At 36.6% G+C, this 16,802-nt stretch overlaps 1 protein-coding gene across 2 annotated transcripts; it reads left to right on the top strand.

The window, feature by feature from the left end:
- Positions 1-2,419: 2,419 nt before the first annotated feature.
- si:dkey-264d12.5 (CAP-Gly domain-containing linker protein 1) lies at positions 2,420-16,516 on the top strand. Of its 2 annotated transcripts, XM_049471661.1 has the most exons (22): positions 2,420-2,746; positions 4,795-4,977; positions 5,850-5,970; positions 6,357-6,568; positions 6,901-6,993; positions 7,962-8,127; positions 8,252-8,323; positions 9,078-9,193; positions 9,363-9,437; positions 9,533-9,600; positions 10,371-10,584; positions 11,595-11,717; positions 11,833-11,982; positions 12,423-12,614; positions 12,727-12,884; positions 13,184-13,316; positions 13,639-13,751; positions 14,355-14,496; positions 14,617-14,753; positions 14,992-15,103; positions 15,255-15,319; positions 15,944-16,516. In XM_049471661.1, the coding sequence occupies exons 1-22, from the start codon at positions 2,732-2,734 to the stop codon at positions 16,062-16,064; spliced, it is 2,781 nt and encodes a 926-aa protein (XP_049327618.1). In that variant the 5' UTR covers positions 2,420-2,731; the 3' UTR covers positions 16,065-16,516. The 2 variants fall into 2 exon arrangements, with proteins under 2 accessions (XP_049327618.1, XP_007251491.3); XM_007251429.4 differs by lacking the exon at positions 11,595-11,717 and having other exon boundaries at positions 2,422-2,746; positions 15,944-16,513.
- The last annotated feature ends 286 nt before the right edge of the window (positions 16,517-16,802 follow it).

Genomic DNA, 16,802 nt, shown 5'->3' with positions numbered 1-16,802 from the left:
CCCATTTCCTCCAGAGCCCAACAGCCCTCCACTAAAATCTCTGGGCTGGATCTTGTGAGCTAAAAATGGGTCCGGCCAAAACCAGAACGAGAACCAGGCACATTTTACAGACAAACACTGGAGGTTTATACGTTGAACTTTATGATAGTAGAGCCGCCCCAACCCATTCACCACAGACGCTAACATTAGTAGTGATGGAGGAATGCCAGCAGCACTTAGGAACGTTTTAGGTTTTTAAAGTTTGTAGAGGTTTTAAGGCTTTGCTTTCCTTTTTTCCTGCTCTACATTTGGATTGCATGAATATAAACACAGAATAAGCGTAGTGGGAACTTGAGCCTTACACAAAAATGCTAAGCTAGCTTGGTTCTCACAGCAGTGTGTGGTATGTTCATTCATGTGGACACAGCTAAATCAGAGCAATTAGGGCTCTTCCTTCCTGCCTGAGGGAGAACAGACCACCCAGGACACAAAAGAGCTGATTTAAATTCACACTACTCACTTCATTCAAACTCATTTGATTTGTTTCTGCAAGAACTAGTATCGTGTCCCATGACTTTTGCCATGTCCCATAGAAGCTAAAGAACAAGACACTGACCTGAATGTGGATGTGATGTCTATCAGAGTTGTTTTCTGTGCACATGGGCAATTATAGCCAGAAGCCGCTGGTCACGGCCATTACCAGCTCAGTATACAGGGGACACTGTGTATTGAGGAACATCCCATCTATCTGACACCCACTTTCAGGCCTTGCTTGAACTCAATAATTCATGTCTCCTTGCTATGAGAATGCTGGGAACTGTTCAATGTAATTTAGAAGAGAACACCTCACAATTTACAGCTCTGGAAAAAAGAGAGACCACTTAAAAATTATGAATTTATTTGATTTTACCAAGTTGAAAACCTCTGGAGTATAATTAAAAGGAAGATGGATGATCACAAGCCATCAAACCAAGTTGAACTGCTTGAATTTGTGCACCAGGAGTGGCATAAAGTTATCCAAAAGCAGCGTGTAAGACTGGTGAAGAACATGAACATTGTGGCCATGAAGGGATGCACATGGTCAGCAACTATATTCAAATGCAGTGTTCCTCAAGCCTGGTTCTGGTGGCCCATTGCTCTGCATATTTACACTTACCTCAGTAATGGGCTGTTAATGAGCTGTTAATTGAATCATGTGTGTTGGGAATAGGGCAATTGATCTCCAGAACAAGGGCTGAGAAATACTTCTCTAACATACTGTCTTTTAAGCTGTGGGCTGCTGTCCCCCAGTGGGCTGCACTGGTACTACTAGTGGGGCAGACATAATGTAGATTATGTGCAACACTAAAACATTATATTTTAGTCGAGCTAGTTGACTGGTCTGGCATAGAACAGTCACAAGACTAACAAAACTAGCTGGTGGATATGCAACCTAGTTATGTCAGTATTATTGCAACTCTAATCTTTTTTACCTATCATGGAGAAAAATAATCCAGAGGCAATTTGAGCCTATTAATTAACTTTAAAGGCTACATAAATTGATGTTCTGGTGGGCTGGAGAATGTTTTGTAGTGGGTTAAGTGGGCAAAAGGTTGGGAAACCATTGGTTTTAATAGAATATGATCAATCAACAAGAAACAAGTATGCATAATACATGATTTTTATTTTTGTTCTATAATATAATCCAGGACTGCGATGGATTGGTGGCCTGTCCAGAGTGTATCCTTCCTTTCCGCCCGATGCCGGCTGGGATTGGTATTCCTCAACTGGAAACCAGAAACTTTTGTCCCCAAATTCTATTCTGGAGCTTGGTTTTACAGCCTACGATATTGAGACTAGGGAGTTCATCATAATAGCCTATATGCTCTACAAATTTACCTAAGGTTGCCTGGGAGTGACTACACACTAACGGTGAGTGTGTATTAGTGGACTAGGGGAACCCATCTAGTGTTCAAATAGGTGGTGCCAATGGCAACAGACTGAACCTAATTGTTAAATTGATTCAACTCAAAAATCCTAAAGATTTAAATCCATATAAGTGCTTTTCCGTCAAAGGACACTGGTCCTTAAGCCTTTTTTTTGGTGGAAACGCAGCCAACTGGTTAAAAATTAGGTTCACGAACCAGAGCAGTGGAAAACCAATATGCGTGGCTGAAAATTTTCACCAAAATCAAAGTAATTCAGTAATGTTAGGATATATACAATTTTACATAATACAGTTAATTAATATGAGTTCAAAAAATTGTTGGTTTTCAGTTTCGATAGAATACTTCTAATCTCGAATTCAGTTTTTAAGGCTTTCATATAAATCCTGTAGAACTTTTAGGGTGTTTTTGGTTTTATGTAAAGGCTATAATTAGGCTACAATTAGGTTCAGTTTAATCCAATCCCATTCCACAGGCAGCTGTGTGCTGTTCCCCTCACCTTATATGGAAAGTGGGACGTACCATCACAGCTGCAGCCTCACAGTACAGAGAGATGATGACAAAAACACACTCAAACACACACACACTTACACAAACACACTCAAACACACACTCACTCACACAAATACACACACACACACACACACTCTGGGACAGTACGGCCAGGCTGTGCGGTTTGTGACTGAAGGGCTCGAGATGCGGTTAGCGCGCGCGCGTGTTTGTGTGGAGCTGTGGAGGAACAGGACAGGACAGTATGGAGTTCAGTATGGAGCTGAGTTCTGAGTTCAGGGTTTACAGGAGGTAAAATATCTGAGCTGAACTTAAATATGGAAGAAGGAGAGGTAAACATTTTCTCTTTTACAGCCAGTTTACACATTTATAACTAATTTACATTAATCCATAAACCTCCACGCTGCGATGCTAACAGCTAATCCCTGACTAACATAAACACCGACCGGTCCCGCGAGCGCTCGGGTTAACGGTCTCTCACTCTTTTACACACCGAGAAAAGAGTGAGATTAGAGGAGAATTAGAGGAAAAGAGTGAGATTAGAGAAGGTTTAGAAAATAGTGATTAGAAAATTTGGGGGTTTCAATTTTTGAGGAAAGGTTACAGTTATAGTAGTTACAGTAGTCTTTAAAATAGACTGAGAAAAGAGTGAGGTTAGAGTAGAATTAGAGTAAAAGAGTGAGACTAGAAAAGGTTCAGAGGAAAAGAGTGAGACTAGAAAATGTGGGGGTTAGTTTACATTTTTGAAGAAACGTTACAGTTATAGTAGTTACAGTAGTCTTTCAAATAGACTGAGAAAAGAGTGAGATTAGAGGAGAATTAGAGTAAAAGAGTGAGATTAGAATAGAATTAGAGTAAAAGAGTGAGATAAGAGAAGGTTTAGAGGAAAAGAGTAAGATTAGAAAATTTGGGGGTTAGTTTACATTTTTGAAGAAACGTTACAGTTATAGTAGTTACAGTAGTCTTTAAAATAGACTGTGAAAAGAGTGAGGTTAGAGTAGAATTTGGAGAAAAGAGTGAATTAAGAGTAGACTTAAGAGAAAAAAAGTGAGGTAAAAGTAGACTTTTGAGTATAAGGTTACTTTAAAGAAAAGAGTGAGGTTAGAGTAAAATTTGAAGAGGTTGGAGTTTACTTTTGAGTAGACTTTAGAGAAAAGAGTGAGGTAAAAGTAGACTTTTGAGTAGACTTAAAAAAAAGAGTGAGGCAAAAGTAGACTTTTGAGTACACTTTAAAGAAAAGAGTGAGGTTAGAGTAAAATTTGAAGGAAAGAGTGAGGTAAAAGTAGAATTTTGAGAAAAGTGTGAGGCTAAAGTAGACTTTTGAATAGACTTTAGAGAACAGAATGAGGTTAGAGTAAACTAAAGTCTGCACTAGACTCACTCTATTTTTCCAGAGAAATCTGTGAGTTTAGAGTACACTTCAGGTTAAAAAAGACTTTAGAGAAAAGGCTGAGGTTTATTTAGTCTTTAAAGTAGACTGGATTGAGAAAAGAGTGTTTTCTAATTAGACTCATGAGAAAAGAGTGAGTTTGGTGCTGACAAAAGTGAGATTACAGTAAGATAGGAAGAAAAGAGTGAGAACAGAACAGATTTAACAGAACAAAGTGTCTTTATTGCCTGTATTGCTCTTTAAAAGGCGCCCCTGGCTGAACTCTTCAGGGGGTCCTGATAAACACTTCAGAAACTCCAGGGGTCTTAGAGGAAGTCCTCAGTAGCCTTTAAAGAACACTAAATTAGTCACCCTGTGTGCAGTCTCTTAAATGCCTAATAAAATACAAACATAAAATAAGTGTTGATAAAAGTGTGTAGAAATATATATTCTAAAATATATATCTACACAATTTAGAATAATGCCATCATGTCAGCATGTCTTGGGAAAGTTTTACACTAGATTTGGAACATGGATTTGATCTGATTTTTATTACAAAAGATCATTAGAGCATCAGGTCAGATACTGACTTTGGATGCTAGATCTGTTCTTAAACACAAGAATAACTAACCTATAGGCCAGGGGTCCAAGTGTATGTCTTCCTTCTCCCAGCACACCTGATGCAACTAATCAGATGATTAACAAGCAGATTCAGAGTTTTGATGAGTGTTAAATCAATTAAACCCCTAAACAGTCCAGTGCAGGGAGGCACCAGGTTTATAACTGATAGGGGCTTAATGCTGATACTTGGCATTAAATATGTGTCAGCAAGGGTTGCTCTTTTAAATGGTTGAAATTCACTAATTAGAAAAGATGTTTAGACATGGACATGAGCCTTGGTCATGTAAACAATAGTGTATCAAAAGTCATTGTTAACATCCAAGCTAAATTCACCCTGAACAAAAGTTAAAATCGTAAGAAATACTAAACTCAAAGATATGTCTTTGCCAGATGACAGTGGTGTTGGCTGGGCTGCAGCAGTTCCTGCTGAAGGAAGGTTTGGGTCTTGACGCTTCCGACTGTGAGCGCCTGGCTATGCTGTGGCGACTCTACTTGGAAAAAGACAAGAGCGTGAGGATGCTCACTGAGGAGATACAGGAACTACGAGCTGAACGGGCAGCAGAGATCAACACTGTAAGTAATATTGCCCTACAAATGAGAAAAAATTAGCAGTGACCCCCCCTCATTGCAGGTTATGGAGTATTGTTACCCTGAATATAGATATTGATGTTCTCCTTGTTAAGATGTGTAGAGTAGCTGAATTACATACAAAATTAAGTGACCACTTCAGTTTCTGAATCAGTTTCTCTGATTTTGCTATTTATAGATATATGTTAAAGAAAAATGAATATTGTTGTTTTATTCTATAAAATACGGACAACAATTCTCCCAAATTCAAAACGAAAATATTGTCATTTAGAGCATTTATTTGCAGAAAATGAGAAATGGCTGAAATAACAAAAAAGATGTAGAGCTTTCAGACCTCAAATAATGCAAATAAAACAAGTTCACATTCATGAAGTTCAGAAATAAATGTTTGGTGGAATAACCCTGGTTTTTAATCCAGTTTTCATGCATCTTATCATGTTATCCTACACCAGTCTAACACACTTCTTTTGGATAACTTTATACCTCTCCTGGTGCAAAAAGTCTGAGCAGTTTAACTTGGTTTGATGGTTTAATCATCCATCTTCCTTCCTCTTGATCTGACTGTGGTCTGAGGAAACTGACCTGCATGTTCACACCATAAAGGTGAGCAAGCAGCTCATTTACGGGAACAGCAATGTTATTTTATTGTATTTTCTTTTCTATTTATGGTTGATGTAAAGGTTGCATTTGCCAAGATAGGAATTGCCGTCTGTTGGCATGGATATATTCGTAAGCTCCGACGCTATTTAAATGCAATTTTACATGCTTGCACAGGAAGTAAGATAAGGCCCATGGTGTTAAACTTTTAAGGGTGAAATTAAGGTTTTCTGTTTGTGTGTGTTTGTATTCCCTCACAGGTTCAGCAGTATGTTGAGAACATCCGGAGTCTCTCCAGAACTCGGGACTCAGTGGCGTTGGAGCTGGAGCAGGATAATGAAATGCTCCGCAACAAACTTGATGAGATCAGTCTCCAGCAAGGTTTATTTACCATTCTTGAAATTGTTATTTTACTGTATGTACTGTCATCATTAGCAGTATTCTTTTGAGTGTACCAGTTGTAGCACGTATGAAACATTTCAGAGATTACAAATGTGCTGTAAAATATAGAAGGAAAATAAAAGAAGGAAGACTTTTAACAGAATTTAAAACATAATTGTAAAAGATTGCACTAGAGCTAACTGATAACTAATGATTATGCAATCATCGTAAATCTTGAATGTAAAGGATATCTGTCATATCATATTCCTTTTTAATTATGTTTTTGGCAGAAAACATTCTCACCAGTTTCTCACAAATGTTTTATTCTGGTCTTTAGATCAATTCCGAGCTCATTCATCTCATCAGCCATGTCTGTGTGTTCACAGGAGCCCAGAGAAATGAGATAGCTGAGATGTTGCTGCAGGAGGGCCTGGCCGAGGTCATTCCCAGCAGCCTCAGTGAACAGGTGGCTTACCTTCTAGCAGAAAGAGCTTCTCTTATGGAGAAACTTCAGGCCCAGGAGGGTGCAGACATGAATGCCATGCAAAAATGTGCTGAAAAGGGAATTCCACAAAACTCTAATGAGAACACAGAAAAGGTTAGAGGAGCATTCGTTTATGTGTCATCTTGCTGTGTGCAATTATATCATTTTGGGGGGTTTTAACACAGTAATATTAAATTAGAAGTCGGGACAAATTGCATAGTTTATTATTTTATTCTGAATGATTAAGAGGTTTCCATTAGCTATAACCCTAATGAAGTTAAAAATGTATTGATGCTTAGAAGCACAAGCTAATTTACAGTATGTAAGTAAATTAGTAAACTATTAGATTATCAGACTGGCTGATAAACTACATTTCTGGAAAGTGGAACTTTTAGTATAATTTTGATTATAATATAAAGTTTGGTTATAATCTTTTGTCCCACAAGGTGGTGTCTGTGCGAGGGCGGAGTTCCCAGAGTCCTTTGAGGAGGCTCCTAGGGATGAGAAAGACTGCACAAACCAAGCATATATCTTCTCCTGTACGTCCATGTTTAAGATATATTTTCACACTTTTGACCTTAGAAGGATGCACATACTTTTTACAAGGATGTTTGTGCATACTGTTTTATTATAAATGATTTTAGCTACTTTAAGTTGCATCCATGTTCAGATGGACACAGACACAGCTTGTCTAGTCCCTGTAGAGAAGTATAACCATAAAGAGAAAAAAACAGGAGCACCTAATTCCAGATGTGAGCTACAGGGGTGTATTTGTATTGCTAGCTTGAATTGCCTCTGTAACCTGAGTCCCTTTTTTAAGCCAAACTGGCCTTGTTTGGTAGTTGTGGATGGAAAATTAAAGGACAATATTTTTGGTCTACTTTTTATGGGACAGAAATGTTTCTGGGCTACTTTTATACTTGGTTTTCTCTTGGTCGCCTAAAAGCCCTTAATTGCAAACTGTACTGTATTGTGAGCATGTGTGGCAACCTCAGATATTGGGCTAGTTAAAGCATCAGACAGGAGGGTTTTAGACCGACTGTATGCAGAATTTTTTGCTGTACCTGGCAACCCTGGCTGCAGCCCGAGGTAACTTGCTGTCAGCAACAACCTAAAACATCAGAAATTAATCAAACAATCAAAGATTGAAAATGGAACTAAAAAAAACAAAAGAAATTTTATTATTTTCATGGTAGTTTTTTTTTTTCTATTCTAAGTTTATGCTGATGCTGAGGCACTCAGCATTAAGTTATTAAGCTGAAAAGGTAAGATTTTTGTGTCAAATGCAACACCTGGTGCCGACTGGGTTAAATAAATGGGGTGTTGTACTGTTTTTTGACAAAAATGACAAAATATTGAGATACTTTTGTCAACATAATACATTCATTAAAAATGACTCAACAATTTCCCCAACATTCTACTACTTTTATGCTCAACTACTTTTCTACTATCTTAATTCTAACATCTCAGAGTGACTCTTACTTTGAATGTGTTCTCTTGGAAAAAGGTTACTCATAGCAGTACCTGTGGGGAGAAAGCATCAAAAGAGTGTGAGCGCTGGTTGTTGGAGAGGGACCTGGATGAAGCCTCCAACAGGCTGGACATGGCTCACAGGGAGATCCGCCGCCTCACTGATGAGCTGGAGTCAGCCCGTCTCACTCAGAGAGCCTATGGTGAGCGCAGAGTCAGACTGGCCCAGAGTACCTGCTAGACCTAGTAACTCCCTAGGAGTTGAATCACCCAACTTTCCTAATTTAGAAAATAAATGTGTTTCTATACTTGTTTTTTTTCTGTCAGAGCCAGAGCTACAGGAAGCTCAGCTAGAAGTGGAGCAACTCAGACAGGAGGTGGAGAAGCTCAAACGCTGTGGTAATGCACACATTTTACTGACTGTTAAAAAAACGACCAGGATAACTAATTTATGTTTGCAGTTAGTATTCAGTATTTCTGCATTTGAGTGATGTAAAAGCTGACAAGTTTAGGGACCAATAAATATATTTTTTGTTTATGCTATATGGACAAAGGTTTTGAGAGACCTGCTCATACATTGTTTCTTCCAAATCAAGGGATTAAATAATAGTTCATCCTGCTTTTGTTGATGATATACAGCTCTGGAAAAAATATTTTTTTTTTGTTTTTTGCTATTTATAGGTATAAGTTCGAGTAAAATGAACATTGCTGTTTTATTCTATAAACTATGGATAGCATTTCTCCTAAATTTCCAAATAAAAATATTGTCATTTATAGAATTTATTAAAGTTTTAAGAGTTTAGAAATCAATATTTGGTGGAAAAACCCTGGTTTATAATCACAGTTTTCATGCACCTTGAATGTTCTCCTCCACCAGTCTTACACGCTGCTTTTGGATAATTTTATGCCTTTACTCCTGGTGCAAAAATTCAAGCAGTTCAGCTTGGTTTGCTGGATCATGCATCTTCCTCTTGATTATATTCTAGAGTTTTTTTAATTTGGTAAATTTAAAGAAAATCATCATTTTGTATGTCCCCTTTAAGATTACGTGATTAAATGTAATATTTTGTTTAGTTTTATTTTAGTGTCAGTGCGGCTTTCATCCATTTAGCCTATAGTACAATGAGATAAATTGTTACTGTTTTTGTCTCAGATGTGGCTGAACTTCGTAGAGCAAAAGAGGTTAATGACGCTCTGGATGCAGAGGTCCATCAGCTGAGGAACAGAGTGCACAGAATGCAGACAGAACGTTTCCAACTGCTTGAGCTGGTATTAAATACAGTATTTTGTCTATAGAAGTTTTGATTTGGAATAAATGGAACAGAAATTAAAACATACGTATGGAAAATTATACGGAAGTGAGCTTCCTGTCATGTGCATGATTTACTATATTTGCATGTGTTTAATGTTGATTTTAACTGTATCTTGCAATTAACAGGTCGACAGAAAAATTGAGGACTTGGACAATGAGGATGATGAAGTTGTGCAGAATTTCTTCCAGAAACTGACAAAGGTAAAACTCCAAGAACCTTATTAATATCATTACAGCAGTTACACTTCTGCTCTTAATGTCAGATGATATTTATAAATGCTGTTTTGTTTTATTAGGGTCATGTACTCAGCACTGACCTTCCATCAAAAGACAAGACAAATAAAGACAAAGACGTCCATCAAAGGTTAAAAGTCTATCTTTATTTTGTAGCACACAGGAAAGGAAAAAAATAGTGTAAACCTTGGATCCTTAAACTTTACTTATTAAATCACATTATGTTAAAAAAGAACAGTGTGAAACATAATAAAGAGTACAAACTTTTGTTGAATAGTCCCACCTCCATTCCCCCCCATCATTCTCAAAAACACCTCTTGTAGCCAATTATCCCAACAGGCTTACAGTGCTAGCTAAAGGGGCATAGCATTGCCCAAAAATATCTTTATTATTTTCATGCATTTGAATTCATTTTGCAATTTATCCAATCCCACCTATTCCTTCAATCTATTATCATAAATTAACTATAGGAAGACGCCCAGAGAGCTACCTGAAGGAACTGTGTGTATAATCAGTGTTTTTAACTACCTGTGCACTTTTTGTACAAGTTCTCAGTGCCTACTTTTAAATATAAGGACCTCAGAATTCTATGAATTTAATAAAATATGGAGCTACTTTAAGGTTGGTAATGGTGTAAAAATAGCCTTTTCTTTGCATGAGCAGTCATTGTAAGCCTGTTGGGAGCATTGGCTAAAATCGCTGTATTTCAGCATGCTGGGGGACTACAAAAGTTCATTACACACTCGAGATCTCCTTTAATATCAGTAATGAATCACACCAGTAAATGGTGTACTTATTTTAAACAACTCCACCACTTAAAAATTGTACCTCAGTAATCAATACTTTAAAACAAGCTGTAATAGGTAGAAACTCACTGCTGATGTTGGACTGATGTTGCAGGTGCTGTGCAGAGCTGCAGGATCTAAAGCAGTCCAGTTTAAAGCTGCAGGCTGAGCTCGGTGAGGAAGAGGTATTGAGGAAGAAGGCAGTGGAGGAGTGCGATGACCAGAGTCAGAAAAGAGCAGCAGCAGAACAGCTGATTCTGGAGGTTCAGGCTTTGTGTGAGCAGAAGGAGGAAGACCACAAGGCTGAAGTCCAGGAACTTCAGGAGAAGGTAAATATAAAATACAAGAAATAGATTAGTGAAATGTTTTTTTAAACAATCTTCTTTTTAAACAAATTGTATGCAGTTATACAATGCATAATTGAATGCCTAAAAAAAAATATATATATATATAAATACATATTTTAGGTTCTGGCATCAGGGATGATTTTTTAAAACATTATTTTCTTGCTTTAAAAAACTGCCAGTTTTTGGCAGTGATATATCCATATAAGAAGAGTACTTGTTTGTGCAAATAAAACCCTTTTATTAATAGTTATTTTTTGTCAAATTCCAATTGTAAATTGTTTGCGTTACTGTAGACTGCGTCACTGTAGGTGAATTTCTAAAATCTTTGAATTCACTTTGTAACACTTTTCAGTTTTATGTAAATCAACTATTGTTGATCATAGATCCTCTGAAAGCTCTTTTTGGTCAGGCACGGCTCACATACAGGTATCCTTCTTGTGCGGAGCAAACTTAAAACATTTGAATGATGATTTTAATCAGTCAGAATAGCTCTAGTCACAACTCAAAATTAAAAAGACTCCAGGTACGCTAACACTTGACTCTAATTAGCATTTTTGAGATCATTAAAACAAGGGTTCACATACTTTTTCCACTAGAACTGTGATGAACTGTGATGTTTTTTTATGGTTGTTCTTAATTAACATAAATCATCATACTTTTTTCATGTTATATTTGTTAATACCTTTGACTTGGATGTATATCAGATCACATTTTATGACAAATTTATGCAAAAAACATGAAATACCTTTTTTCACTTTTTCTTGCCTCTTTTTCTGTTTAAAAATTTTATTTAACAGTGTATTCTCGTCAGTTCTTAAGTGATTTTCCAAAGCGGTTGAAAACAATTACATGATAAGAATAGAACTATTTCATAGGAAATGTGTTTGTAGTGTATTTCTAGGTATTAAATGGTTTAATTGTAAGCTAATAACTATTAGTAGCTGGAAGGTGTCTTTAGACTAATTATCTGGATCTGTTTCTGGTGTTCTCAGCTGGTGTCTCTCAACACTGAAGTGGACCAGCTAAAGTCTTCTCTGCATAAGGAGCGGGAGAAGGCCAGACAGCAGCATGCAGCTCTGCAGACTCAGACTGACCAGACCAAAGCCCAAACACAGGTGAGCAGCCTCTTATCTATGGGTTTAGGTTATGATGATGACTGAAGAATGTAAAATAGAAATACATGTTATTTATAAAGAGTGAATTAAAAGCTTAGAGTCAATTATTCTGCAGCATGCCGAGGCACAGTTCAGGCAGCTGAATGATGAACTGAAAACGGCTCAGGACCTCCTCAACCTCACTAATGAGGAGCTGCTCACAGAGAGTGAGAGGAATGGCCAGCTTCAGAGGAACATCTCACTACTTGAGCAGGAGAAATTGAAGGTAACTTTTTTTTATTCTAAATGTACAGAATAAACGTTTTTTGTGGTCATAAAATGTGTTGCATGTGCAGTTTTGCAAATAGATACTGCTAAAAAACATAATTTGACTTAGCAAGTAAAATCATATTATTTTAAGGCAACACATCTTATTTTGTCTCTGATAAGAATTGTTGTCTTACTAAGCATTGTACGTGTTGTTTTACTTATTCTAGGAATACTTATCTTACTGAATCTTACATAGAATTGTCACTTATTTTAGGTAATTTGAACTCAAAATGTCACCAGTCAAGTTATTCTGATTCTTGTGTACAGATTAAAGCCAGAAAACAAATATTTTGGTACTTCAGTTTGCTAAGGAGCATAAATAGGTAGCTATTAAAATCTAGTAATTGGATATTTTAGAGCATAAACAGAAGCATGTAATAAAAATCACTCTTTAAGGTGGCTGCTGATCTACAAAAAGCTCTGTCTAAAGTGACACAGCTGGAACAGAATGACGCCTCCAGGTCTGCAGAGCTCCAGAACCTCCAGCAAAAGCTCCAGATTCAGCAGACTCAGTGGGAGCAAGACAAGTCCCTTTTACAGCAAGAACTGAAGGCTAACAGGGTTCAGATCACCTCCCTGGAGCAGCAGGTAAAGCCTAATTGCCTCCTGTGTAAATCACATTACAGCTCAAAGCATTCTGTTCCTGGACACTGTCTGTGTCTTTAACTGAGATTTTCCATATGGATCATTTTTGTGTCAGGTTAAAGACCTCCAGCAGCAGCTGAAGAGTGCCACCCAGCAGCTCCGTGTGGAAGAGGCTCAAAATGCACAGAACTCGAGGCTGGTGGAGAAAGTCAGAGACATGCTGGAGGAGTTGGACACATTAAAGATTCAAGCTGAGGATGCTCAAAAGCATAGGTCAGTAAAGATGAACTAGATACAGCCAGATCATATGTCATATGCCAAAAGTCAAAGGACAGCAGTATGTAAATGAGTCATAAGAAAAGTTATATCAGGCGACTGTTTTGGAATGTTTACAACAGTATAAATTGTAAGGTGTTACCATGTAAGTAAAGTTATTGTTCAAGTCAGATAAATGAGACATTCCATTCAACCTTCCTTGACCCACAGTGTTACTTGCACAAGAAATAGGTTATAGAAGACATTATCATCAGCAAGAAACTCATGTAAGAATACTTTTCTTTATTGTGGAACAGGGAACACTTGGCAGAGAGAGAGATGGACCTGCAGCAGCAAGTACAGACTCTGCTCACCATCAACTCTCAGCTGAGCCTCGCAAAGACAGAACTGAGTCGAGTTCAGGACCAACAGAGTAAAAAGCAAAATGATGTAAGACACCCACAAAAGGCTGTGATAAGGTCACACACAGCTACTACAACCTAGTGAGTTACGTAAAATTAACCCAAAACACACAGAGCACCTGCTTTTTAGCATTCTCTGTGTGGTTCTTTTAGTCTGCATCCATGTGCGAATGTGATTTACCAGACTAAATGGTGCAAGTGTGAAAATGCCTTAAAAAACAGGGAATATTAAACAATTACATTTGGACATTTTGGACATTTGTATCCTGTAAAAAAATCTGACACTTGTACAGACAATTAAAGCTCCGCTGGCTTTTCTAAAGAAAGTGTTTTTTTTTTTTTTTCTTCAGCTCAGGCAGATCATTGCAAAGCTGGAGCACAGCCTGATGTGTAGTCAGCAAGAGATTGAGAAGCTTCAGATCCAGCTTCAGGAAGCCCACTGTAACCTGCAGTCGCAGATCAGGTACAAAAAGCTCAGTGGTCCAGTCATAATGAATGTGTCTTATGTGTTTGCCTGTGTAGATCTGCAGAGCTTCATTAAACACAGTTTCAATTACATACATTACATACATCATGATATGGCACACCCCTATTGAGATTTTTACCAGATTGTAACAGTCAATGATTCATGTCATGATACTAATAATGCACTCCATATATCTAGGACTGAAGTAAAATAAATGATACTAGTCCGATATATATATATATATATATATATATATATATATATATATATATATATAATATATATATAATATATATATAATATATATATAATATATATATATGTTTTTAGTAGGTATTATTTAATGGGAAATTTGAGCAGAATTAATTTTCCTACAGATTTTCCTACAAACAGCAAAACGTTGTAGCCTGATGGCTCATATGACCCTAAAATAATATCACAAAATTTCAGGGTATTTTAGCGATAATGATATTCAGATATTTTGGTGATATTATAGCATAAGATATAATAAGGCACCCCTATGTAGGATACAAAAGAAGGAATTTTTTTATTGTGATAGTTAAAATTGATGTAAGATTGAATTTATTATCTGTTTCTCAGCAAATTCCAAGACAAGAAGGATCGCCACAAGGAGAAACTTGGTGAAGCTAAAGAGGTGTACCTCAGGGAGACGGCCTGGCGGGATGAGAAGATCAAGGAGCAGGACAGAGAACTGAGAGTCCTCATGAAGAAGATTGAGAAGGTACTCTCAATTTAGTCACTGTTTTAAATAATGATGATGATGGATAATACATACTATGATAATATATGGGTATCACAGTATCAAGTACTGTCATCAGTGAACATCAGTATTTCTCAACAGGAGAGAGAGATGGTGAAGAAGGTCACAGCTGAGAATGAAGCACTGCTTCTGAACAGGAAACAACTGCTTTATCAGCTGAACGAGGAGGAAGAGAGCAGAAAACATGCGGTAGCTGAAGTTACGTCTATGAAGCAAAGGTACAGAATCTCTGTGGGTTTACATTAGGCTCACAACTCTGAAATCACATCCACATACATTGCAGAAGGCCTTACACACGTATCCCACAGATCAGTTCTTCATTTATTAGCTTTAATGGGAAAGTAATGGCATGTTACAGCATGCCATTGTATTGCAAATATTTAACCACTGAAACTTTAGGAAATCCTTCAGTGCATTTTCAAAAATATGTATTTTATTTATTTATTTATTGTTTAGGGTGGATTTTCTTGAGAAAGATGGAGTTCAGCAAAGGGACTTTAATATGATGAAATCCAAACAGATTGCGAAGCTGGAGGGACTGCTACACGATAAACAGATCATTACTAAGGTACAGTCCAGTGTATATATATACAGTATAAGATATAAGATATAACATGTGAATATGTTGTGAATAGGGTGAATGTAATGTAATTTAATAAGGTGTGAACGTACTAAAATTGAAATTAAATCTGACACATTTTGGTTTCCAATTTGTGCAGGACTTCAAGAATTTGTGTTCATTCGAGAACCGAATAATTGAGGGCTCCGATCAAGCAAGCTCCAGGTAAAAGGTCTCTCTTTTCTGTTAATCAAATTTGGTTCTACTGATAATCAAATTGAAGACTTCAAGCACCAGTACTAGTACTTTAATGTACTATATATATATATATGTATGTTCCTAATGGTGTCCTGCGATTATCCACTGGGTGCAGGACCTTATTAATGTAACATTGGGCTGTCAGACTGCCTGTAATTAAGACCAAAGGTGATCTGGCATATAATTTTAATCATTAATTGTTCCTGGTATCTTTTATCCTTTATCCTAATGTGTGTGCATGTTTATAAACTGTATATATGCAATATATATATATATATATATATATATATATATATATATATATATATATATATATATATATATATATATATATAGTTGTAAAAATGAAGCATTATAAGCAGAACTGCTTTATATATTCTATATTGTGAATTGGGGAGAGAAAACACAAAATCGTTTGTTTAATTTAAACCTTTGCCAGAATGCTTTCACTCAAAGACATTGGAAAAACCATTAGTAGCGAGTTATTTGTTATACAAAAAAATAAAAAATCACCAAGAACTGGGGACTTACCACTGAATTTTCCACATTCAATAAGAAGAAAAAATAATAACAAGTCTTGTTTGTTGACAGTGAACAGGGATTTGAAACTTTTGACCTTGTTGAATTCATCCCGAAGACAAAATCCAAACCCACAGATGATCCTGGAGCTCTGAACCAAAGCCGTGTCTCAGAGATGGTCTACCTGACCTGATCATGGAGATCTACTCATACCGCTCTACACACCTACAGCACTGTTGCACAAACAGCACTGTTGGATGACGTGAACACAAGCAATACTCTGAAATTCCAGGAACTGATTTTGGGAAAATGAGGCTCTAAACATAATGGATGACAGAGGTGGGACTGAACTACACAGCACAAAGCACTTTACCTTTTTAGAAGGGCTGATGGACTGTTATTATGTGGTTTTGATTATTACGATAATTTGTATGTTTTTCTTGTTTTGCTCTTATTTTTTTTAAATTATGCTATTTATTATTGTGCAATTTATGTAGCATGTTTTTCTTATTTATGACGAAGCTAAAGCTGAACTGTATTATATTATAAATATAATAATAATAATGTAAAATTTTATAAATTTGTATATATCTTTTTTTTTTATACAAATTCAGCGAATAATAAGTAAAACTGTTATGGAAGATACAGTGGTTTTAATACAGTATTTATACCTCTTGAACTTTGTCACCTTACAACCACAAACTTAAATGCATTTTATTGAGATTTTAAGTTATAGACCAACACAAAGTAGCGCATCATTGTGAAGATGAACAAAAATAATACATCAATCTGAAAAATGTGATGTGAAAAAGTATTTAGCCACCCCTATATCAATACTAAGTAGCCTTTCACTGTAATTACAGCAGCAACAATTTTGGGGTATATATCTACAAGCTTTGCACATCTAAACACTGAGATTTTTCCATTATTC

Source organism: Astyanax mexicanus, chromosome 24 (genome assembly GCF_023375975.1).
Source record: "Astyanax mexicanus isolate ESR-SI-001 chromosome 24, AstMex3_surface, whole genome shotgun sequence".
Classification (NCBI taxonomy): Eukaryota; Metazoa; Chordata; class Actinopteri; order Characiformes; family Acestrorhamphidae; genus Astyanax; species Astyanax mexicanus.
Note: the sequence above shows the minus strand (reverse complement) of the source record. Positions and strands in the feature narration are given on the sequence as shown.

Coding starts and splice junctions, on each gene's coding strand:
- si:dkey-264d12.5 (XM_049471661.1), top strand. Junction 11,718..11,832: donor AGACCAAAGCCCAAACACAG/GTGAGCAGCCTC, acceptor ATTATTCTGCAG/CATGCCGAGGCACAGTTCAG. Junction 11,983..12,422: donor TTGAGCAGGAGAAATTGAAG/GTAACTTTTTTT, acceptor TCACTCTTTAAG/GTGGCTGCTGATCTACAAAA.